General features: G+C 47.0%; 1 protein-coding gene across 2 annotated transcripts in view; it reads left to right on the top strand.

The window, feature by feature from the left end:
* The window catches only part of LOC120929373 (protein D7-like), an 81,741-nt gene that overhangs the window by 14,511 nt on the left and 40,892 nt on the right, over positions 1-26,338 (top strand). For both annotated transcript variants that reach the window (XM_040340759.1, XM_040340758.1), the window contains 2 exons: positions 6,794-6,920; positions 14,016-14,108. In XM_040340759.1, coding sequence (XP_040196693.1) covers positions 6,794-6,920; positions 14,016-14,108 — 220 coding nt within the window. The remainder of the gene's footprint in view (positions 1-6,793; positions 6,921-14,015; positions 14,109-26,338) is intronic.

Raw genomic sequence — 26,338 nt, 5'->3', positions numbered from 1 at the left:
TTTCTCCCTTAGTGGGAAAATGTCACGCAGAGTCCTTATATTCTAAATCTGATAAAGGAGGCATACCATTTAGAATTTCTGTCTCCCCCTCTACCAAACTTTATCCTGACCCATCTCCCCAAAGACCCATTAAAAGCAGGGGGCCTATTGGAGAGTGTCCAGGAACTAGCGTAATAGCAGGTCATCATTCCTGTTTCAGTAGATCAAATCGGTCAGGGGTTTTACTCCCACATTTTCGTGGTACCAAAACCATCTGGAAAATTCCGGCTGATTATAAATCTACGGAAACTAAACCAACACCTGGTTTACAAAAAGGTTCAGGATGGAAAGCATCTACACGGTCAGAAGACACCTCCAGGAAGGAGTCTTTATAATAACACTGGACCTAAAGGATGCTTACCTGCATGTTCCCATTTCCCCGAAACATCAGAAGTTCCTGCGGTTTGCAGTGCAGACGTAGCAGGGCGTCCGACACTGGCAGTTCAAGGCTCTCCCCTTTGGCCTAGCGGCCAGTCAAGGAATTTTTACCAAGGTTCTGGCCGAGGTGGTGTCATTCCTACACCTCCAGGGGATAGCCTTGATCCCATACTTGGATCATATGCTGATCTTCAGTCCGGCCTTGGAACAACTCCAGGGCCGGACTGTCCACACTAGAGTATCTGGAGTGGCTAATCGGCAAGGAGAAATCATCCCTAGACCCCACAGAATCCAAGGTGTTTCTAGGGTACCGGGTGGACTCGGTGAACCAAAAGATCTTTCTACCAGAAGAAACTATCGCCAAAGTGCAAAGAGCAGTCTCTGCTTTGCTTGGTACCAGAGAGGTCTCTCTAAGGACCATGATGAGTGCTGGGACTCATGTCATCCTGCATCTCAGTGGTTCACTGGGCCCAATTCCATTCCTGGAAACTCCAGGGATTCCTTCTCTCCTCCTGGGACAGGAGAAGAGAAGCCCTGGACATAACAGTGTCCCTTTCAGAAGAGGCAAGGAACTCCCTAGACTGGTGGCTCAGCGCAGACAACCTGTCAGAAGGGCGGTCCTGGACCCAACAGAATCCATTGATTCTGACTACAGATGCAAGCGCCTGGGGCTGGGGAGCTCATATAGGAATCTTTGCCCAGGGCCCTTGGGACCGGGAGCAGAGCAAAGTTTCCTCCAATTTCAGGGAACTGTTAGCGGTCGGAAAAGCTCTAAACTTTTTCAAAGACCAGGTCCAAGGAAGAGAAGTACAAATCCTCTTGGACAATGCAGTAGCTGTGTCCTACCTAAATCAGGGGGAACAAGGTCCAGCAGGCTGATGAAACTGACCCAGGAAATCCTGGGGGACTTGGAGAAAAATATTCTGTTTCGGCGGCACATGTGAGAGGGTCCCTCAACATTCAGGCAGACTTCCTCAGCAGGCAGCCCATTCATCAGGGAGAATGGGAGCTAAACAAGGTTTTCTATCTGGTAAGTAAAACACTTTGGCAGACCAGAAATAGATTTATTTGCCTGCAAGAAGAACAGGAAAGTCCACAAGTACTTCTCTCTCAGCAGAGAGCAAGACGCTTACGGGATAGATGCCTTAGCACAGAAATGGGAGTTCACTCTAGCCTATGCATTCCCTCCTCTGGCACTGATCCCCCGGGTGCTACAGAAGTTATCCAGGTCAAAAGGATACCTTATTCTGATCGCACCCTGGTGGCCGAAGCGAGCATGGTTCCCGACATTGAGAAGGTGGTCGTTGGCTCCTCCGCTGCATCTCCCGTCCAGACGTGATCTCCTCTGTCAGGGGCAGTGTTACATCCCGATCCAGGTTTTCTTTCCCTGACGGCATGGTGTTTGAGAGGGAGATCCTCAGGGGTAGGGGATGCTCGGAAAGGGTGATTGGCACACTCTTGCAGAGTAGGAAACCAGTCACTAGGAGTATATATGCTAAAGTCTGGAAAGTCTTCTCTCGCTGGGCTCAACCTAGGGAAGGTCCTCTCCAAATGGTCCCCTTGGTCCTAGATATTCTCCAAGAGGGAGTTGATCAGGGCCTGGCAGTAAATACACTCAAGGTTCAGGTGGCAGCCTTATCTGTATTTTTTGACCAAAGACTGGCCCTGTACCCACTGATAAAAAGATTGTCTTCCCCGGGGTTACCCTTTCCCTGGCTGTCAATCAGGTTTCCACCTTGGGATTTATCCTTGGTACTAGATGCTCTAACTAGATGCTGTTAAATTTCTTTTACTTAAGATGGTTAGTGATTTTACAAGCTCTGACTATAAGTCTTTTTTTTGTTGCTTTTAGAGGATAGTTATCCTCAGACAGGATCCTTTATATTTGCTGAAAGTGACCTCTGAATTCCACAGGTCACAGGAGATTGTTCTCCCCTCCTTTTGTCAGAACCCAAAAAATGACAGAGGCAAGATTTCATTTATTAGATGTTAGAAGGTGTCTTCTAGCCTATTTGGATAGTGAGTGAGTTCAGGAGATCAAATCATTTGTTAATTAATTCCTCCAGTCAAAAGAGAGAGCTTCAAGCCTCTAACATATGAATTTCTCAATCCATCAAATGTGAGATAAATCCAAAAAGATTTCAAATATGCTACTATTACAATCCACAGATTGAATGTGCCCCAAGAAAGCAAGAAAAATGTGTTGTATATGAAAAAAAAAATGTATGTCCAGCTATGTTTCCGCCTACACCGTCACCGGATAAAATGGCCACTCACCAGATGGACCCAGAAATCTGCCTTTGGTTCATATGGATAACCACTCCCTCTCTCAGGTTTATCAGCAATCACTCCCAATGCTTTGGCTGTAGTCTCGTTCTATATCCACTCATGTAACATATAAGACTATCATGGTGTAGTATATCAAAGAATTTATTAAGATTAAAACATATATAGTTATCCCACTCGCATGTAAAAGTGCCTGGGAGCCGGCACTGAGCTAATCCAGCCGTAAATAGGAATGTACAAGTATGTCCTGGTCCGCACGTGTGATGCCTCACTTTGTCGCCTGCGTTCCCAGCCTCGTTATACTCAGACTGGACATGACAAGCTGGCAATGGTCCCGCAGCCTCTATGCATTTCGCAACTTAATGCGTCATCAGGAAGCTGCCTCATTGGTGCTCGTCAGTCTTTCTATACCTCCCTGTGCTACTTGTTATCCTATCGCATGCTTCGTACAACAGGAAGCACCACATCCACCATTTTGACTACTGGTAATTCCCTGATTACTGGAACTTACGGCGGGAAGTCCAATCTCCTCCATTTTACCGGAAGTGGACTGGCCGCCATTTTAGTTACTGGCTATTATTCACTGCTGCTGGTGTGAACCTGCTGGCAACATTTTTCTTATTTTTTTTTTCCCATTTTACATAGCTCCCCCTCCCCCGCTTTAGTTTTATATTCACATTATACTTGGAAGGCTGCACTCCCCATTCCTGGAAGTAATACAACCTCTATTTTAACAACTGGTGGGTGTGTATTGCCCCAAGTGCAAACCTGCTGGCAACCCCCCCTTGTTATGGAGACTTAATACAGTCATTATAGTGCATTGACCCCCTCAGTTATCCTTAAGCGTGTACCGAGTTACCCCTTTGTACAGCTGGATCTCTCTCACAATTAATTAAGACTATTAAACACTATTAAAAACACTGTAAAACATATGTTTGGCCCTAAGGTATTCAAAATATTTGGATAACCACTCCCTCTCTCAGGTGTCAGCAATCACTCCCAGTGCTTTGGCTGTAATTTCGATCAGATGGACCCAGAAATCTATTAAACATTGTCATGATGTCTCACCACACTCTTATTTATCCATAGCATTTTTTAGGTTCCTAAACCCTTGCTCTAAGTTTACTGCTGTGGTGTTGTCAAAATTCTCAAAAAAGGTTCCCCTCAAATCCAGCTTGCGATTGGCCAAACATGAAAAACCTCCATTCTCTGCTGCCCGTAAAAGTGTTCTACTTAAAGCGGAGGTTCACCCTGAAAAACTATATGCCATTATAGATCCAGCATACTGCTGACATCTGCAGTATGCTGTGTTTTTTTTTTGCTGTACTTACCGTCTTGAAGTTTTCATCTGGCTCAGAGTTCTGACTCCCGCGGGGAATAGGCGTTCCTAACGTGCTTAACCCGCACGTCAATCATCTATGCATCGTCTTAGGAACGCCTACTCCCCGAGGGAGCGAGAAGCCGGGTGAAAACAACGATAAGACGGTAAGTACAGCGGCAAAAAAAAAATCCAGCATACTGTCGATGTCGGCAGTATGCTGGATGTAACGGTATATAGATGTTTTAGGGTGAACCTCCGCTTTAAAGTAAAAAGTGGATTTAGAAAAAATTGTGTGCGTTACCGGCGCCAAGAGCTATAAAGACTGACGAGCAGCAATGAGGCAGCTTCCTGATGACGCATTAAGTTGCGAAATGCATAGAGGCTGCGGGACCATTGCCAGCTCGTCATGTCCAGTCTGAGTATAACGAGGCTGGGAACACAGGCGACAAAGTGAGGCATCACACGTGTGGACCAGGACATACTCGTACATTTGTATACTCCGATTTACGGCTGGATTAGCTCAGTGCCGGCTCCCAGGCACTTTTACATGCGAGTGGGATAACTATATGTTTTAATCTTAAATTCTTTGATATACTACACCATGATAGTCTTTAATATGTTACATGAGTGGATATAGAACGAGACTACAGCCAAAGCATTGGGAGTGATTGCTGATGAACCAAAGGCAGATTTCTGGGTCCATCTTGTTGAATGTTTGCACATTAATTAATAATCATAGACACATGTACATACTTTTTGTTTTTTGAGTAACAAGTTCACAGGATCAGTCGTGGTAAAATCTTTATTAAAATATAAGTTGGCCCAATTTACTACACAAATCTAAATCCAACCTTTGTGTTTGCACTTTTATTGCAGCAAGACTTATTAATAAGAATATTGACATTATCTTGGCGCCGGTAACGCACACAATTTCTTGTTCCAACTCGCATTAAAGCTCACTCAACCAGATCTCTGGCGACCTCCTGGACAGAAAGGGCAGGCGCTTCGATTGATCAAATCTGCAGAGCAGCAACTTGGACGAGCCAAAATACTTTTCTGAGGCACTACAGAGTGGAGCTGTTGTCCCTTCAGGACTTTGCATTTGGCAGGAAGGTAGGCCTGAACTTCTTGCTCATTGTCTCAGGTGTGCCGTCCTGGAAGATGACTGGAAAAAAGTACCAGTTGCGCTTACCGGTAACGGATTTTCTAGGAAGTCTTCCAGGACGGCAGGCCTACTTCCCACCCTTAAATGTTGGTGATGTTTGTGTTCACAGAAGGTACCCTCTGACACCAGTGTGGGTCTATACTTTGTCATAACTGGGGGACAGAGGGAAGGGTGGAACCTTTTAAACTGTTTGTGTTTCCTGTCAGCTGGGACTGTCATCTCAGGTGTGCCGTCCTGGAAGACTTCCTAGAAAATCCATTACCGGTAAGTGTAACTGGTACTTTTCTTCTTTTTTTTTTCAAGTTATATTGGATAGATGGATATATTGGTGCCTTAGAGTAAAGCGACCCTATTCATTGGTGTTAGTGGGGGGAAATGGGGGCCCCTCTTCATTGGTGCCCATTGGTTAACTACCTGAAACAGGAACTTTCTTTGTGCTGATTGACATACCCCCTGCATCTGAAGAATGAGGGTACGGTCTTGGACTGAAATTAAACCAGGGTACTTTCAGGCTCTGAAAACTGAGGTTCTGGGGCCCATTACAGGCAGGGGTAGCCCCAACCAACAGCTCACTTTAAATAGTAATTATGCACTTCAGGCCTTCTAGCCTAGGCACTTGTAAAACCCTTCTGCAGCCTCCTGGGAAATTGTAGATCACCACCAGGTTCTTTATGTAGAATACCACCCTTCGTAGAAGATGGCAGCACACAATGCCAAATCCCATTGTGGGCAACAGAAGTATGAGTATTAAGTTGGAAGACAGATCAGTACCTAAGAGTAGTGGTAACTACTCTAATTTTGGTGTGAAAGTAGCCAGGTCTTTAAAGGAATAAACAAACATACAGCTTTAAAAGCACTATGTGCATGGCTGCATTTATTAGTTGAATGTTTGGGTCTCAGTTCTGTTTTTCACTGTCCAGTCACAGGTTGCACCAGGGGTAAAGGACAGTCTGGGCTCATATAAAGTGGATTTAAGGATGGATACTAAACGGACAGCTTGTAGTTCTAAAAAGCACTACAAGGGAGGTTGAAAGCAACAATTATATATATTCTGCACTGCTTTGCACTGCATTGCACTGCATTGCATTGCACTACATTGCACTGCTTTGTGCAAAACCCTTCCCACAGAGCAGCCCTGATCCTCTTCTGGGGTGCCCCGGCAGCGCTCCTGGCTCCTCATCAGATGCCCCCACTGAGGGGGCACCCATGTGGGCGCTCTCACAAGTCCTGCTACTGTGTCTATTTACAGCAGGACTCTGCCCTGCTCCTGTGTCACTGGTTTTGACAGCAGTGGGAGCCAATGGCTCCTGCTTTCAATCTATCCAATGAGAACAGAAAGCGGCTGGAGTCGCTGGGCTCGTGCCCATTGCTGGAACAGACTGTTCTCAGGTGGGGGGGGGATGTTTTGGGGGAAGCTGCAGAACAGGTTATTCACCTTAATGCATTAAGGTAAAAAACCTGGAGACTTTACAACCCTTAAGTTCTGTTTTAATGCATATTTATAGTTGTCATATGTTTATGAAAATGCATCCCTTTTTATGAATCTAAGTATGTGATGTAAACACTGAAAATTAAACAATTTTGTCCCAAATTCTGTCTTCTAGAACAATAAAGCTGTAGCAAAAGGACTGGCCACTTGTCCATTCAATGCTCGTCACAGAGTACCCAAAAAAGAACTTGAATTGCATATGCAGACCTGTGAGAACAAATGTCTCCTGGAGCCTCTTCCTGGTAAAGAGATTTGGTGCTATGTCAAAATGTGAAGGACTGAACAACCCATGAATTTAAGATGCCTTGGTGTTTTATTAAAGTGCTAGTAAAGTCAATGGATTTTAAATCCAATGACAGGGTTTTTTTCTCTTCCGTTCATGGATGGACACAGCAGCAATTGACCTTGGTATTATATCCATCCTTCCAGGAGAGACTAGGCAGAAAAAACAGCACTTCAAGTGTTAAAACACTTTTCAGTACAGCTCCTCCCAGGGGGTGTGGTCCCCCGGGTATAACCCACTCTCTGACTCAGCAGCTCCAGTTTTTTTCTGCCTAGCCTCAGGAGTAGACATGGCCTTCTGGAGTCCATGTACTCTGAAATTTTTTTGCTATTTTTTTTTTTCTTTTATTTTGTTTTGTTCCTGATATCTTCTATCAACTGCCAAATGGGTGACAGGCTGGATCTTGATCCTTGTAGTCCCCCCCCCCCCCCCCATGCTCGGCCATCGAGTGTGAGCCGTCCCTCAGCTCAGCTCTGGGTCGTCCACGACATGCCCCGTTGCTCCAGGGGTGGCCGGGGAAATACATGTTCCAGGGCACACATATGACCGTTTTTTATGGCTTTGTCAGTGTCTGGCCGACAGCCATGCCGTTTAGCGGATGTTGGTTCTGTCCGGAATGCCTCCAGCCGGTGGTCGCAGGACGGGTAAGTAGTGGCCCCTTGCCCTGGCAAGGTGGTATGGCTGGTGCTTTCCTTGGGGAGGTCGAATGAGGGTCTGCCCTGCTTTCCTCTCTCCCTCCTTCCCCATGCTGGGTGGCGGCTGTAAGGGGGGGGGCCCTCCTGGGGTTCTGTCACTACCGGGGACCGTGTACTGTAAGGTGCGGTTTTTGTTGGGGGAGTTGCTGCATGTGCTGGGCTGTCTTTCTGCTGTCACTGTGTTTTAAACACGTGTATGGCCGCCATTTTGCCGCAGACGCCGTGTGTATAGGTCGGCGGCCATTTTCTTGTGGTCCGCATGCTGTTTTTCCTGCATACGGCGGCCATCTTGAAAAAGTCTTGGCCTCTAGTGCCTGTAATAGCGCAGCAAAAGCCCGCTAATAGCTTCCTGAGGGACAGCGCAGCCAGCACTTCTCAGCGCTTCAGCTAACACTATAACCGGGGGTGGTGAGTTCCTTGGGGGTCCCCTGCCCTCTGTTTTGCAACCGGGAGGGTGACCGGAGGGTGTCTGCCTTGCAGTACTAAGGAGGCATAAGAGGTGGGTCCACATGGAGTCTGAACAGAGGCTTCTACCCCAACCATGCCTGAGTTAACCCTTAGTGCCCCTGCGGTCTCTGTAGAGCCCATACGGCAGTCCCTTAGGCGTTTTATCGCCAGGATTGAAGCGACAAATGGCCAGAAGGGGGTAAAAACCCCCTCCCTGTGCCTGCTTCTGGGGATGGCTCTGACACGGAACCGGACCCTGCTGCTGGCTCTGGTTCTGTCATGTCAGATGTTGCAGGCTTAGCCCACACGGTCAGTGAGGATGACTCAGGGTCAGCGCTTGATAAGGCGTTTTTGTTGGAGCTTTTATCACTACGGTGCGGTTTACTCAAAAACGTGAGGACGGCGGAGCAGTCGGGTGCGGCAGGAAAACGTTTACCAGGGTGCTAAGGAGCCCACTGTAGATCAAAAAGCGCACCTGGTACCGAGAGCCCAACAAGCCTGCTTCTGCATGTAGGTCTGCCCCTGCCAGACACTCAGGTGGGGGGCCGACTTTGCGGATGCGCGGCTCGGTAGAGATCCCTCTTTCCGACCGCTGGGTTTGCGAGGTTGTTTCCTCGGGGTTCAAGAGTTTCTCTCTTGTCCACCAAACAGATTTTTTCCTCCGGTACGCCGGGTGGCCCTGTTAGGGGCTGGTCAGGGAAGTGATTATACCGGTTCCTTCAAGGGAACGGTTTCAGTTTTTTTTTTTTTTTACTCCAATCTGTTTGTAGTCCCCAAAAAAGGAAGGGGTCCGTCCAATCCTGGACCTCAAGGCCCTTAACTCTTTTGTCAAAGTGCAAGATTCAGGATGGAATTGTTTGCTCGGTAGTGGCTGCTCTCCATCAGGGGGACTTTATGGCGTCCTTGGGTACTCAGGACACATACCTGCATATTCCCATACGCGCGAAACAACGGTTTCTGCGTTTTGCGGTCGAAGAGGACCATTTTCAGTTTGGCCCCCCCCTTCGGCCTGGCTTCGGCACCATGAGTTTTCACAATGATGCTCGCTCCGATTCTGGCCCTGCTAAGGCAGCGTGGAATCGCTATTGTGGGAGACCTGGACAACTTTCTCCTGAGAGCTTCCTTAAAGCGGTGGTTCCCCCTAAAACACATTTCTAACAATAGATTCGTAAGACCCGTTGCACTGCGGGTAAGCTGGCTTTTTTTTTTTTTTTTTCGTACATACCGAGATCTCGGCGTCTTGTCCCTTGGCGGTGGGCGTTCCTAGTTGATTGACGTTCCTCGGACGGGCGCATACGTGACGTCACGACTTTCCGACAGAAGCCGAACGTCATTGCGCAGGCGCCGTATAGAGTCGGCTCTATACGGCACCTGCGCAGCGACGTTCGGCTTCTTTCGGAAAGTCGTGACGTCACGTATGCGCCCGTCCGAGGAACGTCAATCAACTAGGAACGCCCACCGACAAGGGACGAGACGCCGAGATCTCGGTATGTACGAAAAAAAAAAAAAAAAGCCAGCCTACCCGCAGTGTAACGGGTCTTACGAATCTATTGTTAGAAATGTGTTTTAGGGGGAACCACCGCTTTAAGCTCAGACTTGGGAGAGGATGGGTTCATCACCTGCCAGCCCCTCCAAATGATTCGGGTGGCTGCTGAATGTCCAGGAGTCAATGTTGGTTCCATCCTAGCAACTGGAATACCTGGGGTTGGTCCTGGATTCCTCAGAAGCAAGTTTTTTTTTTTTTTTCCCCCGACGGAAGAACTCCAGACACTGCAATCTGCGGTGCAGCGGTTTGCGACCCAGCAGTGATCGATGCTTCGCCTTTGCAAGAGAGTTCTGGCCTGGTCAGGTCCTCCCTAGTGTGGTGGCTGACATCTCCGGTACTTCGGACCGGGAAATTATTTTTGCCGTGCTATCGGACAGTGGTCACGACGGATGCCAGCCTCTCCAGTTGGGGGCGTTCTGGAGTGTCCAGTCAGCCCAGGGCGCTGGACTCGGGTGGAGTCCCGCGCTGGACTCGGGTGGAGTCCCGCCTGCCAGTCAATGTCCTGGAGCTCCGGGCTATCAGGCTGCGTCTCCCCAAGTGGTTTCTGGGTCTGCAGGACTGTTCAGTCAGGATCCAGTCCGACAACACCACGGCCGTGGCGTATGTCTACCATCAAGGGGGCACGCGGAGCTCGGCCACGGTGGTGGAGGTTGCACACATCCTCCGGTGAGCCACAAGGTCTGCCCTGGCTCTGTCGGCCGTGTACATTCCGGGGGTGCAGAGTTGGCAAGCCGACTACCTAAGTCGCCAAACACTGGACCGGTGTTGATGGTCATTGCGCCCGGAAGTGTTTTCAGAGTTGTGCCAAAAATGGGCCACGCCAGGCGTGGACCTTCGGGCGTCCCGTCTCAATTGGAAGGTCACGTTTCGTGGCCAGGTCAAGAAAATCTTGGACGGACGCGTCAGATGCGTTGGTGGCACCGTGGGGTCACTATCGCCTAAATCTACGCTTTCCCTCCTCTGAAGCTTCTCCCTCACCTGTTGCACAGAGTGGAAGCGGAGGGGATGCCAACAATCCTGGTCGCTCCAGATTGGCCGTGCCTTTCCTGGTATGCGGACCTGGTGCGTCTGGTGGCAGACGTCCCTTGGATTCTACCCCTGAGAGTAGATCTTCTGTCGCAGGGTCCGATTTTTTTTTTTTTTTTTCTCCTCGCCCTGCTTTAGTCGCTGGCTTTAACGGCATGGCTGTTGGGAGCCAGGAGCTGGAGGTCCGGACTCGGTGATCTCTACCATGCTACTTGTACGGAAGTTTACTTCACGTAGGATTTGCCATCGTACGTGGAAGGCCTACATCTTTATGTGCAGAGATGAAAGGACACCCCCGCACATACGTGCTGTCCCAGATGCTGCTGTTCCTACAGCGGGCAGTGGGTCAAGCTCTCGCCTTAAGTACGGTTATGGGTCAGATTTCGGCCTTGGCTGTTTATTTTCAGCGTCCGTTGGCGACGCACTCCCTGGTGCGTACGTTTGTACAGGGGGTCAGGCTTGTGACCTTCCTGTGTCCTCCACTGCCTTTGTGGGACTTGAATTCGGTCCTCTCGGTGCTTCAAAAGGGCTCCGTTTGAGGACATTCGGGAGATTCCTATTTCTCTGTCCCAGAGGGTGGTCTTTCTAGTAGCCATTCCTTCGGTCAGACGAGTTTTTGATCTGGCGGCCTTGTCTTGCAGTGCTCTTTTATGAGGACATTTCTTTTACTATCCTTATGTCTGAAGACGAAGAACTCGAAGGAGGCCACGTTACTTCCCTTGGACGTGGTGCGAGCCCTACGGGCGTACTTGTCTGCTACGGCTCCGTTCCGGAGATCGGACTCGCTGTTCATGTCAGTGAATGGTCCTGAGAGGTCTGGCGGTCTCGTCGGCCTTCATTTTCAGGTGGATCAGTCAGGTCGTGCTCCAGGCCTATGCTCCCTTTCTGGTTACGGTGCATACGACCAGAGAGGTTGGTGCATTTTGGGTTTTCCGCCATCAGGCGTCTGTTTTACAGGTGTGTAAGACAGCAATCTGGTCGTCAATCCACAACTTTTCAAGTTTTACAAGGTGGATGTGAGTGCATCTGCGGATGCCTCGTTTGGCCGCAAGGTTTTGCAGGCGGCTGTTTCAGGTTGAAGTTCCTCCGTTGAGGCATTCTGGTTTGTTTGGGGTCAAGCTTAATTGCTGTTTTTTCCCACCCCTCGATTTTTTTGACACTGCTTGGGGATGTCCCTAAGGTCAATTGCTGCTGTGTCCGTCCATGAACGGAAGAGAAAATAGGATTTTTGTACTCACCGTAAAATCCATTTCTCGGAGTTCATGGACGGACACAGCACCCACCCCTCCTTTTTGTTTGTACTGCTTGTTACGAACTGGAGCTGCTGAGTCAGAGTGGGTTATACCCGGGGGACCACGCCCCCTGGGAAGACTGTACTGAAAAGTGTTTTAACACTTGAAGTGCTGTTTTTTTCTGCCTAGTCTCTCCTGGAAGGAAGGATAGAATACCCTATCCTGCTGCTGTGTCCATCCATGAACTCAAAGAAATTAATTTTACGGTGAGTTTTTAACAAGAGACCCTAGTGGTCTTTTCTGTGATAAATGTCCCCCCTGCTTGTCGGCAGGTAATGTGCTGTGAGCCACACATGTGCAGCTCGGATCACATTTATGGCCCACTCTGTGCCGTGGCGATGCAATACCAGTTTGCATATGTGGGAGTGATGTCACCAAAGCCTGCCTATTCAAGCAACCAAAGATGCAAAATGGAAGCTCAGGGAGAGCTAGGACAGCTCTCCCTGAGGACCACCCAGGTATAGTGTAGCTAAAATTATTTGATTGGGGGGAGGAGATATTGCTTTCCACCACCCACCTATAGTGGTATAAGTTCAGTGCACAGTGTGTATATACATTTTATTTTATTTTCTCTAAAACCTGTGTCTTATGGAGTGGAAAATACGGTACTTGCGATACAGATGCCTCAGTTTTTGTATCTTCTACATAATGCCCCTGTTTGGATTAATGGTTTGGACTAAGATTAATGGTATATTTAGGCACTTAATATGGCAAGACAAAATGTAAGTTAATCCTTAAAATATGATGCGGTTAAGAAAAAGATGGGGGTTCATATCCTACCAGATATACCCTTATTATGGGTTAATGGACTTCCCAAACATCTGACTAAGGGGTTTTCAGAGATGGGAAAGATCTGGAGTAACTACTCTAATTCAGCTGTATGAGACTCCAATCCTTTGAAGAGTTGAGATTTCTTACCAGTCAATTTTAGTTCTTTCAATTTCTTCAACTGTGTGCCATGCCTTGCGGGTTTAATTTTCTTCAGCTGAGTTTTTTACTTCTACTCCCCTGTTTTGGAGAAAGTGGTACAAGGTCAGTAAACTAGGTCTTATTTCTTAGAGATATGGGGGAGATTCGTTTTTTTTTTTTTTTTTATTAAACTTTCCCATTCGATCTAGGGATGGGTACAGGATCTTGGCCCTCTTCCTGAAGATAACAGGAATAATCTTTGATCCCCATTATTTATACTGCTCCTATTGTAAATACTATTAGCTGTGCACTTATTGTGGCCATAGACAGATTGTCCTTAAAGCGGGGGTTCACCCGAAAAAAAATTTTTAACATTAGATTGAGGCTAATTGGGGGAAGCACAATCGGGTTTTTTTTTTTTTTTTTTTTTTTAATGCAGTACATACCTTTTTAGAGATAGATGTTCTCTTCGGCTTCCGGGTATGAACTGCAGGACTGGGCGTTCCTATTTGATTGACAGGCTTCCGACCGTCGCATACAGCTCTCCTCTGATTGGATATTTGACCTAAATAGGATTATTGCCTTCAAAAGTCACCCTTTTTTATTTTTATTTTTTTTTCTCTAAGGAACTGAGTAAATTTGAGAATATCTGATCACAATGGCTTGAAGCTATGTCCTCAGTAGTGGTATAGACCAATCTGCACAAATAAGTACTGCTCTATATAGATCAGATTGTGTAGGTATATACTTTTTTTTTTTTTTAATTGGTGTATATTCTATTGATTGTATTTTATTTAACAAGCATGAATTGAATTTCCTTTTCACGTGCCAAAGGTTTGTGGGATGTGTTTTTTTTTTTTTTTTTGGTATGTATTTTGTAAATGTCTTGATTGTAAATTCCAAAAAGAATCAGCTTTAAAAAGTATTTGAAGTGTCTGTGCAGGAAAAGAACAGTCAGTGTTACTGAGGTTCTTCATGTAACTAATAGTAATTGGCTGCCTTACCCAGAAAAGTCTTTACAGATATGATTTTGCAAAGCCAGGCTGCTTCCACTAAGTTTACAAGTAGAATGTAATGTTCACTTTTTTTTTACAGTCTCAGATAATTGTGCCAATAACTAAAATGTTTTAATTTCTTAGCATTTGGAGAAGTAAACTATGAAGCTGAGGTAAAACACAAAGATTATCTTTCAGCATGGCAGTCACCTCCATCTGAGGAGAACTGGGAAGAAGGTAAAGAGGATGATTGTGTGTACTGGCTAGTGTTAATATGCAGGCAATTCTGTTTAGGTGCTGAATGTGTGCTTGGTCCCAATCAAACAAAATTTTAATTGTGTGCTCATCTACCAAAAGATTTGAAATTCCAGTCACGTCTGTGGTTTCTACACACTTAATGATGAAGCACTGTCAAACAAGTGCAGTTTAAAAACTTTTTTTTTTTTTTTTGCATCGGTGGTGCGGATTTCTTACAGTATCTTCAAACCTACTTCTATCCACATGCATACACTACAGGAACTGCTACATATATTTTTTTTCAGGGTGGGTTTCCTGATTAACAGTGGCAAATACACCTGCCTAAAGCCAGTCATAGATGGATTGAAGCGTGGCCAGTTCAGCAGGGACCAGATTAATTTGAATCCATCTATGGGCAGGCTGGTTGTACAGAAGTTGATCTCTTGATTGGCTTCTGCAACCAGCCTGTTGGGTTTTTCTGCCTGATCAAGCCACAAACTTGTTGGATAAAGAAAATGCATCCAAAAATTTGCTCCAGCATTTTTTAAAGAGCATATTTTTTTGCAAGATTTGGGATCTTCATTATTTCCCAAGATCTCACTAGAATTGTGACAAGGTAAGTCTAGCTGACTGATTTGAACGTAAAGTGAGAAAATACGTGGAGACATTCACTTTGGTCTCTCCTCCTATCTTTGTTTGTTCTCTGCCACATGGGCATGCAGCAGAACCCAATTGGCTCCTAGTGCATTTGTATATCCCAGTCTGCTGTTCAGGGGATGAGAGACTTGGGTGCCTAAGATGGTTGTATGCAAAATGCATTTAATGCCTAGTTGTAATTATTGCATATCTTGCAGCTTTTTGCCTGGCCCTATCGGCGAACACAAATCTGGTTTGTGAGCTGCAGCTAAAGACCACTGTTTTCTTTTGAGAACAGTGCATTCTGTACTGTAGTTCCAAATGGACCCTGACTACCTTGTCCCAACTACATCGCTGCAATTGTCAAACCTTGTGTTACCTGTTGATTAGTGGTACTTGCCAGTGTTCATATGATTGGATTATTTACAATGCTGTATATTAGAGACCTGAAAATGGAGAAAGCAGTTGCAAATGTGCAATCAACCCTAAGAGTTGTATAGAAGAAACACTTATGGGACTTAAAGGCTCTAGGTGGTTATGGTAGTAAGTAGAATTTTTTTTATTTTTCTCGAATGCAAAATTGTACAAAACATTCCAATACATATTCAAATTGGGTTGGATAGTTTTGATAGTGGAAGGAAATACCAAACAGTGCCTATGAACACCCAACGTGTTTTTAAATGGCTTTCTTCAGGGGTGCATAAACATTAACCACTTAACCACCGGCCGCCGTCTGAAAACGGCGGCAAGGTGGTTGCTTAACTGGGGGTCGCCGTTCTGAAACGGCGCCCCGCAGAAGCAGTAATGCGCGCTGCCTCGGGCGCGCACACAGAAAATTCTGTGCGCGCAGGGTCTATGAGACCCGGCGCTACACAGATAGAGGTAACTGACCAACAACAACGGTCTTTTACCATGTGATCGCGCCGTCCAATGACGGCGCGATCACAATGTAAACAAAGGAGGTCAGGGAAAGTTTACCTCCTCTCCTCACACAGTATCAGCAGGAGAGAAGAGGAGATAAACTGTGAGTGAAAAAGTGCCCCATAGTGCCGCATCTGTGCCCAGTAGTGCCGCATCTGTGCCCAGTAGTGCCGCATCTGTGCCCAGTAGTGCCGCATCTGTGCCACCTGTCGCCAGAGCCGCACCAGTCACCAGAGCCGCACCAGTGCCACAACAGTCCTATATTGGTGCCACAACAGTGCCGTACCAGTGCCGTCTGCGCCCACCAGTGCCGCCTGTGCCACCACGGCCGCCTGTGCCACCACGCCCACCAGTGCTGCCTGTGCCCACCAGTGCTGCCTGTGCCCACCAGTGCTGCCTGTGCCCACCAGTGCTGCCTGTTCTGCTAATCGGTGCCCACCAGAGCCACCTGTGCCCACCAGTGCCGCCTGTGCCCACCAGAGCCACACCCGTGCCACTACAGTGCACATAAGTGCCGCCTGTGCCCACCTGTGTCCACCAGTGCCACCACAGTGCTCTGCAGTACAGCCTCACCAGCCACCAGTATGGCAAAAAAATTCTTTACCGGTGAGCAGGCCGTACAGCGTCTACTAGCCATGAGCGATGAGAGCAGCAAGGAGTCTCTGTCCGATTCTGATTCGGCCTATGAACCCGTTATAGACAGTGGGTCCGATTCAGAATCTGAAGAAGAACATGTGCCCAGGAAAAGAAGGGGTGCTGGCGTGGAGAAGCGGCCTACTCCCAGAAGCGCTGTGCCGTCCACCCCAAGCGCTGTGCCGTCCACCCCAAGCGCTGTGCCGTCCACCCCAAGCGCTGTGCCGTCCACCCCAAGCGCTGTGCCGTCCACCCCAAGCGCTGTGCCACTGCAACAAAGCCCAGGCACCAGTAGGGTGTCTTCTCAGCCCCAAAGGGATAGGGGCCATGCCAGCCTTCCCTATGGCCTTCAAAAACCCCTGTGGCTTCCCCCTAATTCCGGAGCAGCAAATATCCCCCCCTTCACTGCCCAGCCAGGTGTCCAGGTGAACACCGAAAACTTATCCATGATTAATTTTTTTAATTTACTTTTCACCGAAGATTTGCTATCCTTCATTGTGGCCCAGTGCAATCTCTACGCACAACAGTACATAAGAAGTAACCCTGGTTCCAGATATGCCCGCCCCTTTGAGTGGAGAGAACTAACCGTGGACGAATTTAAAATTTTCTTAGGCCTAACGTTTACTATGGCACTTTCAAAAAAAAAAACAATTGTACTCCTACTGGTCCACCAAACCCATTCACCACATGCCAATCTCCTCCCTTATGCCAAGATCCCGATATTTAATTATGCGGTTCCTCCACTTTAACGACAACGCCCAGTGCCCTCCCCGAAATGACCCTGCTTTTGACAAGCTATATAAAATTCGGCCACTTCTAAATTTTTTCGCTCAACAATTTCCCCAATTATATACCCCTGACCAGAACATATCTGTGGACGAGTCCCTTGTCAAATTCTCAGGCAGGCTGGGCATCAAGCAGTTCATCCCCAGCAAAAGGGCCCGATATGGGGTCAAAATGTACAAACTTTGCGACAGAGCCACAGGGTACCTCTACTCATTCATGGTGTATGAAGGGAAGGACTCCCAACTGCATCCCCCTGAATGTCCAGAGTATATGGGAGTCAGCGGAAAAGTGGTCTGGGATCTGATGTATCCACTCTTTGGAAAGGGATACCACCTTTTATGTGGATAATTTCTACACCAGCTTGCCCATGTTTCGCTGTCTTTACCTTCGGAATACCCCAGCATGTGGCACAATAAGACCCAACAGGAAAGGCTTCCCGCAAAAACTGGTGGATCAAAAGCTGACGAGGGGAGTCTGCAGCATTGAGGAACCAGGAGATATTGGCTGTCAGGTGGAGGGACAAACGGAACATCCACATGCTTGCATCAATCCACGACGACACCTGCGTGGAAGTCCCCAAAAGAACCGGCCCAATCCAAAAAACAAAATGCATCTATGACTATAATTTGTTCATGGGGGGAGTGGACTTCAATGACCAGATGTTAGAACCCTACCTGCCCACAAGAAAATCCCGCCACTGGTATAAGAAAGTGTCCATTTATTTTTTTAGTTTGGCCTTCTATAATTCCTATGTAATTTACAAAAAATCATCAGAGAACCCCGTATCATATCTGGACTATCAAGAAGAAGTCATCACCACCCTTTTGTACCCTGAAAACCCACCGGAAAATATTCGCTCCGATTCTGTGAGCAGACTGCACGAGCGTCACTTTCCTGAGCAAACCCCCTCCCGTGAAACAGGCAACAGAAATCAGAAGAGGTGCCGGGTGTGCTCCAGAAGAGGAATTCGAAAAGACACCACATATTACTGTCCCGATTGTCCTTCCCAACCAGGCCTCTGTATTGGAACATGTTTCCGCCGTTACCATACGTTTCTACATTAGGGACGTATGGTAAACGCAATTCTCATTTCCTGTAATTTCCCCCCACACCCCTTATGCCACTGCACTGACATACCTCTGCCTTCTCCGGAACCGTCCATGGCCTGTTATACGACCACTCTTTTGCCTAACCCTAAACATACTTCTGCCTTCTCCGGAACCAACCATGGCCTGTTATACGACCACTCTTTTGCCTAACCCTAAACATACCTCTGCCTTCTCTGGAACTGACCCTGGCTTGTTATACGACAACTCTTTTGCCTAACCCTAAACTGTACCTACCTCTGCCTGCTCTGGAACTGACCCTGGACTGTTTGACCACGTTTTTTGCCTGCCCCTTGGATTGATCTTTTACCCTGCTATACTAGTGGGAACACAGGGGTCTCACATATGTGAGGGGCTCCAGAATTGTTTTTCTGGATGAAAAAAAAATTTTTTTAGTTTTCTCATTCCCGGATTAGGGTCTGGTTGCCCGGAGGCTTCAAAGAGATTTGGGTGGGAGAAGCCTCTACCCCTGTCCCCATTCCCCTACCCATGGCCCGCTACTTGGACCATGTTCCTACCAGGATGAATATTTTGCCACTGCTGGCACTGTACTGACTATGGACAATATTCCTGCCTGCTGCCTGGACAATTCCATTCACTGTCGCTGACCAGTGACCACGTCCCTGCCTGGATCGGGGCTCTCCTTCTGTGGACAATTGCACTACTAAAACCACAGGTAATCTTCTTTTTTTTTTTACCCATTACTCAGCAGAATGTATTTTAGGGTGTAATTCTTGGTATGTACATGCTGTGTTAGAAATATGAAGGCCCTTCAAAAATGTGATAGATTGTAAGGAAATTGGATGTGTAATTTATGTCCCTAGAACACCTGATGGTGCTTCTTGGATGTTGGGCCTCTGTATGTGGCCACGCTGTGTAAGTCTCACACATGTGGTATCGCCATACTCGGGAGGAGCAGCAGAATATATTTTGGGGTGTAATTTTTTTCTATGTACATGCTATGTGTTGGAAATATCCTATAAATGGACAACTTTCTGTAAAAAAAAATGCGTTTTTATTTTTTTCCACATTTTCCAAAAACATCTGGAAAAAAATGAACTGTTCAAAAGACTCATTATGCCTCATAGATTATACGTTGGGGTGTTAGCTTTCCAAAATGGGGTCACTTTGTGGGCGTTTCCATTGTCCTGGTGCTCCAGGGCCTTCAAAAGTGTAATGGGTGGTTGAGAGATTAGATGTGTAATTTATGCTCCTAGAATGCTTGAAGTTGCTACTTCGGTGTTGGGCCTCTGTATGTGGCCACGCTGTGTAAAAGTCTCACACATGTGGTATTGCCATACTCAGGAGGAGCAGCAGAATATATTTTGGGGTGCCATTTGTGGAATATACATGCCATGTGAGAGAAATAACCTGTTATAATGACAATATTGGTATGAAAAAAAAAAATCTTGATTTTGCAAAGAATTGTGGGAACAAATGACAACTTCAAAAAAACTAACTATGACTCTTACTAACTACCTTGGAATGTCTACTTTCCAAAAAGGGGTCATTTGGGGGGTATTTGTACTTTATTGGCTTGTTAGGGTCTCAAGAAATGAGAGAAGCTGTCAGTACTTCAGGTGTGATCAAATTGTTCAATTTTCAGAAATTGGTACCATAGCTTGTAGACCCTATAACTTTCACCCAGACTAAATAATATCCAAATTTTTTTTTTTTTTTTTTTACCAAAAATATGTAGCAGTATGCATTTTAGGCCAAATGTATGAGGAAAAATTACTTTTTTACAAAATGATATGATAGAAATGAAGAAAAATTCATTTTTTACAAAATTTTCGTTCTTTTTTCATTAATAGCGGAAAAAAAAAAAAAACGCAGAGGTGATCAAATACCACCAAAAGAAAGCTCTATTTGTGGGAAAAAAAGGACAAAAATTTCATTTGGTTACAGTGTTGTATGACTGAGTTATTGTCATTCAAAACGTGAGAGCACCAAAAGCTGAAAATTGGTCTGGTTATTAAGGGTGTTTAAGTGCCCAGTTGTCAAGTGGTTAAAAACAGATTGTATATCCTTCTAAAATGTGATTTTTTGCTATAGAAGGCAAACTGTAATGTTTTTATTCAACATGATTTTCCATATATATCCAAACCTTTAGAGTAGGAGTACATCTAGAAATGATACCCAAGATTAAAAATAAGCTGCATAATGTCCTCTTAGCATTACTGGGGCGTCAACGTCCATGCCCAGTCAGTGATCCACTGGTAGGGTGACCACATTTCCAAACTACCATTCAGGGACACCCCCCCCCCTCCCAAAAATCAGCTTGTGCTGTAACGAATCACAGCACAGTGATTGGACAAAGAGGCAGGATTTATGATTTCTCCAATCACAAGCAGGTGGCAGGGATTGTGCTACAGGCATTCCCAGGCAGGACAAGTACTGTCAGTGAGTAAAGCGGTGATGTGGTGGCCTTTTTTGGGGGCATTCGTTTGGCTTGGGTGTCTGTTTCATTCCACTGTATTGTCCTGGAATGAATGTGCCCGGGACAGACCTGCAAAATGCGGGACTGTCCCGGGCTATTTGGGACACGTAGTCACCCTATCACTGGGTTCAGATGATTCAATGCAAGGAAAATATTGATGTATCTGCTGTGGGAAGACACATGAATTCACAGTATTTGACCATGTAGATGGGGCACTATCATGAAGTGAGATGAGTAGGTGGATACCTAGATCTGAAGTGTATATTGGTGACCTGGCATCAATCAAGTTTAGATGGAAGGTATGGGTTTTTTAACACAATCTCATGCAAATTTTACTATCTGCTGCCAGACCTCTGGTTATGTTATAAGTGGCGGTGCTTAGGCTATAGATAGGAAGATGTGCCCTGACACTTCAGAGTGTCAGAAGGCGTAAACTGTTTTTTTTTTATTTATTTTTATTCCTCTAGTGCTAAATGCCTAATTATGTTCAGGCTTCAGTGTTGTGGTGACAGTGTGCCTTTTAACCACGTTGCAACACACCCCCCCCATTCAGTCCTCAATGAACCAAACTTTAGGGCTAGCACTGCAGACAGCGACTGTCCTAGCTGCACCTGACTGCATGGCTACTGAAAGGTTGTGTACAAAAGCATATGCAATTTAAGTTTCAGGGGTGCAGACTCTTGGCTTTTTATTTTCTGTGTAAAAGGACTGGCATGTGTGCAAAGTAGGCTCAGGTTTTAGTTAACTATATTCCATTAAACCCCTCCCACTGCTGGCACAATCTGTCCGCACCCACAATTTGCCCTAGGGCATGCAGCTTTCATTCCTTCATAAAATTTATTTGGGTGGAGGGTGGGACATAGTTTAAAAAAATCAGCCCAAGGTGCAAGATACACTGCTGCTCAAAGACAGATCCCAGAACAGTCAACTGGAACTTGAGGTGAAGATGCCAAAAGTGCACTCCCCTCCCCTGAGTGAAGACCTATGCCACTTGCACATATAAAAAAACTTCAGGATTTTCAAAGAGAAATTCTGCTTGTTGCATAGGACTAAGCCTATTCAGTTGCATGGCCTGCCTTATGCACTTCTGACGCACAAAATTAAGTTCCTGACACTTTTTGGGCACATTTGGCCACGACTGGTGTGCAATCCTGTCGCATGACAATTGCCGCAGAATCACAATGTTTAGGGTACCATTAACGGATAATGGCACCCAAATGCACATCACACAAGTGCAGCGATTGCTACTTTATTTGGAATCGCAGGCAGAATTGCAGCAATTCTGCCTGCAATTTCAAATCGAAGTAAGAATGTAGCTTTAGTAAATGGCCAGCTTGGCCTAAATTTAGAGTGAAGTATAGCTGGAATTTGGCTGTGTGTGTGTGTGTCTTCTGCATTCAAGCGCAATGCTACAAGAATGCATCTTTTAATGCAAATGGTGCAAAAGGTGTGTTTTTTTTTTTTTTTTTGGTCCCTACCCAGAGGGGCCAGCTGCCATCATGGTGGTTGTTTGGGGGAGGGGCACCTGCTTCAGACTCCATGGAAGTCTCACACTCGGACACTTCCAGGGACCGAACGCCGATGAGGGAGAGAGAAAGGGAAACCACCACCCGGCTGGGGCCTTTGAAGAGGTGTCGGCTCCCTTTGGGTCTCATAAGCCGGTCCGCACTGCTAAGGTGTTTCCTTACCGGTCTTATTTCGATTAATTTACAAGACTTGACCGCCCGCAGTGGTCCTTTTCAGTCCTGCTGCGTTTTTCGTTGCGTTACCCTTTTGAGTAGTCTGCTGAAAAAATGGGCTTTCCTTCCTGTCATTGATCCTCCAGTGTCTAGGTTGAACAAGGCGACCACGATTCCAATTGAGGGGTCCCTAAGGTGGATGCTCGGTCTATGTTTATGATGGCAGGTTCGGCTCTTTATCTGGTGTTGGCCACTGTTCTGATGTTGCAGATGCTTACTGAGTGGGCTAAGCTATTACACCGTGAGTTGGGTAATGAGCAAGTCTCTCCAGTCTGCATGGAACAGGGAGACCAGTTAGTGCAAGGGCTCAAGTATGTTTGTGATGTGGCTTTGGACACGGCCGGTTACTTTCTAAAATCTGTCGGCCGTAGTTCTTCGCCGGTTGCTTTGGCTTGGGTGCTGGTCGGCTGACCAAATGTCTAAGAAGACTCTGGCGGCTTTGCCTTTCCAGGGTGGGTGGCTATTTGGAGCCACTCTGGATGACATAAAGGGTATTACTGGGGGGAAGAGTACCTTTCTCCCACAGTCCAAAATAGCAAGGAGCCCCTGTCGCAGGCAGGGCCCCTATCTTTCCACTCGCAAGCTTTTTTTTTCGTTCGGGCAAGGGTTCCCAGCCGACCAAAGCATCCTTGGCATAACAAGCCCGCAGACAAGCTCTCTTCCGCATGAAGGTTTAGAAGGTGATTTTTTTATTTATTCCCCCCCCGACGCTGGTACAGGAACGATTTTGGGGTTTCTACTCCAATCTGTTCATAGTTCCAAAGAAGGAAGGGGTTCATCTGATCCTTTGATCTCAAGGCCCTCAATTGTTTTGTGAAGGTACAGAGGTTCAGGATGGAGTCTGTTTGTTCTGTGGTGGCCGCGCTTCATCAGGGGGATTTCCTGGCCTCCCGGGACATCAAGGACATGTACTTGCATGTCCCCATCTGTCAGGCACCAGCATTTTCTGCGATTTGCAGTTGGGGATGCACACTATCAGTTTGTGGTACTTCCCTTTGGCCTGGCCTCGGCTCTCCAGGTCTACAAGGTGATGGCACCAGTTTTGGTGTTGCTGAGACAGTGGAGATCATAGCCGTGGGCTACCTGAATGGTCTCCTCCCAGCAGCGTCGGCTTTTGAACTGAGGGACAATGTGGTGGTCACCATGCAAGCCTTACAAGAGTTTGGCTGGGTGTTGAACCTCCAGAAGTATGTGTTGCTCCCGGCCCAACGCCTGGAATACTTGGGGTTGATTCTGGACTCTGAGCGAGGGTTTTTCTTCCGTCGCTCAAACTTTAGACCCTTCACTACATGGTGTGGTTACGGCTATTCTGCAAGTGGTCGTCTCCATTTTTTGCATGCAGGATTTAGGCCCGATGTCCAGCTTCAAGTTGGTCCCTTATGCCCAGTTTCACACTCGGGTCTTGCAGAGGGAGATCTTGTCCAAATGGGACAAATCGCTGGAATCTTTGGATTGTCGGATCCATGTGGGCCATCTGACCAGGGCCTTGCTGCTTTGGTGGCTACGGACTGGGAAGTCGTTTCTCCCTCTCCACTGGACAGTGATCACGACAGATGCCCACTTGACCGGCTTGGGGTTCTGGGCTGGAGTTGCGTGCCATCAGGTTATGCCTCTCAATTTGGGCACAGCTGCTGCGTAGTCGGTCAGGATCCAGCCAGACAATGCCACGGCGGTGGCTTACGTCAACCACTGGGGGGGGGGGATGAGGAGGATGAGGAGCTCTCACATTCTGCAGTGGGCAGAACTTCATGTGCCAGCTCTCTTCACCGTCTACATTCAGGCGTAGAAAAATGGCAAGCAGACTACCTCAGCCGTCAGTTGTTGGCTCAGGGGAGTGGTCGCTGCAGTGGGGCACGCCGGACGTGGATCTACTGGCCTCCCCACTCAATCAGAAGGTGCAGAGATTCGTGGCCAGAACAAGGGCTCCTTTGGCGGATGCATCAGACGCGATGAAGGCATAATCGGCTCATTTGTGCCTTTCCTTCTCTCAAGCTCCTCCCTCATCTTCTGCGCACGGTAAAGTCCGAGGGGATACCTGTTCTAATTTCTGCAGATTGGCCTCGGTGTCCATGGTACCCTGACTTGGTACAGATGGTGGATGCCCCCGGGTGACTGCCGGTGCAGGAGGACCTCCTGTCCTAGGGACAGATATTCTACCTTGCTTTACCATCTCAACCATCCAGGCTTTGACGGCCTGGCTATTGAAAGCCAGGTGCTGAGACTGGGGGTTGTCTGTTTCTGTGATTCCCACTATGTTGAAGGCCTGCAAGTCCACTTCACTGAGGATTTACATCTTTGTGCAAGGCTGTTGGGTGGCATTCATGTTCCTATCCGGTATCTAAGATTCTCGTGTTCCTGCAGCGTGGGGTTGATCACAAGCTGGCTTTGAGCACTGTTAAGGGGCAAATATCGGCTCTAACTTTTTTTTTTTTTGGTCCAGAAGTAGGGTTGCCACCTCATCCCTTTAAAACAGAACACATATTAATTACACAGGTTCTGTGACTGATTAAGGTGGTAATTAAACTCACTTGGTGCCTTATCTGCATTCAATTTGTCTCAGAACCTGTGTAATTCATATGTGTTCTGTTTTAAAGGGATGAGGTGGCAACTCTATCCAGAAGGTTAAGGCGGTGCTGCGTCCACATCCCTCGTTTCTCCAAGGTGGTATCTGTCATCTAAATGAGGACATCGTCCTTGTTTCCTCGACCATCTCTCCCCACGGAGGTCGCCTTGCACTCTTTGGATGTGGTTCGGGCTCTTAGTCTGCATCTGTCGGTTACAGCTCCTTGTCGAATTTGGTGTTTGTAAATGTAGATGGCCCAAGGAAGTGCCTGGTGGCTTTTTCGGACACTATTTGACACTGTATCAAACTATTGTCCAGGCTTGTGCCATTAGGGTGCCTCCCTTTCCCGTCACGGCGCATTCTACCAGAGCGATTGGTGTTGCCTGGGCCTTCCGACATCAAACGTCGGTTTCTCGTAAGGGGGCTACCTGGTCATCGGTGCGCACTTTCACCAAGTTTTACAGGGTGGATGTTTGGGTATCTTCGGATGCAAAGTTTTACAGGCGGCCGTCTGAGGTTTTTGGCTTCCCTTACAAGGGGGGGGGGGGTGCTGTTTTGGTGGAGATTATTTTTTTCCTTTTTTCTATTCCCACCCTAGTAGCACTGCTTTGAGATGTCCCTAAGGTCAAGAATGGAAGTTCTGTCCAATGAACATTTTATTTTTTCTACTGTGTAAAATCTTTCTCGGAGTTCATTGACACAGCACCCACCCCTCCTGTTTTTTGCTGCTGAGCTGGCTGTAGCGAAGTGGGGGGTTACTACCAGTAAGGACCATACCAGGCAGTGCTGTGCTTTTCTGCCTAGTTTTACTCCTGAAGATGGTAATATAACCCTTAGGTCAATAATGGAAGTGCTGCCTGTCAATTAATTTTTAGGTTTTTATGGTGAGTAGAGAAAATCCAGTTTTCTGGGTTGAGGACCTGTACATTGCTAACATTTCAGATATCCCTTGCTTGCAATCAAGGAGTTAAAGTAATATTTAAAGGGTATGTAAAGTTAATATATACATTTTTTTTTTTTATAACCATGTTATACTTCCACTGTGCAGCTAGTTTTGCAGAGTGGCCCCGAACCTGGTCTTCTGAGGTCCCTTGGCGGCTGTCTCGGCTCCTCCTTGCAAGATTTCATCACCTTCATGCGAGCTCGCATGGTGATGAGTTGTTGTGGGCGCGCTTTTGTGATACAGGCAGCGGCCATAGCCACTCACTGTATCACTTGGCCCCGGCGCGCCGTGTCATTGGATATGATTGACAGCAGCGCGAGCCAATGGCTTGCGCTGCTTTCAATCAACCAATGAACGACCCGAGAAGCCTGCACGTTCACGGCGTGGGACTTTCGAAGGGTCAGGTAAGTAAATAGAGGCTCGGGGAGGCTGCTATTCCTCGGATGTTTTCACCTTAAAGCGG

The sequence above is a fragment of the Rana temporaria genome, chromosome 2 (assembly GCF_905171775.1).
Source record: "Rana temporaria chromosome 2, aRanTem1.1, whole genome shotgun sequence".
Classification (NCBI taxonomy): Eukaryota; Metazoa; Chordata; class Amphibia; order Anura; family Ranidae; genus Rana; species Rana temporaria.
This window is presented reverse-complemented; position numbering and strand designations above follow the sequence as displayed.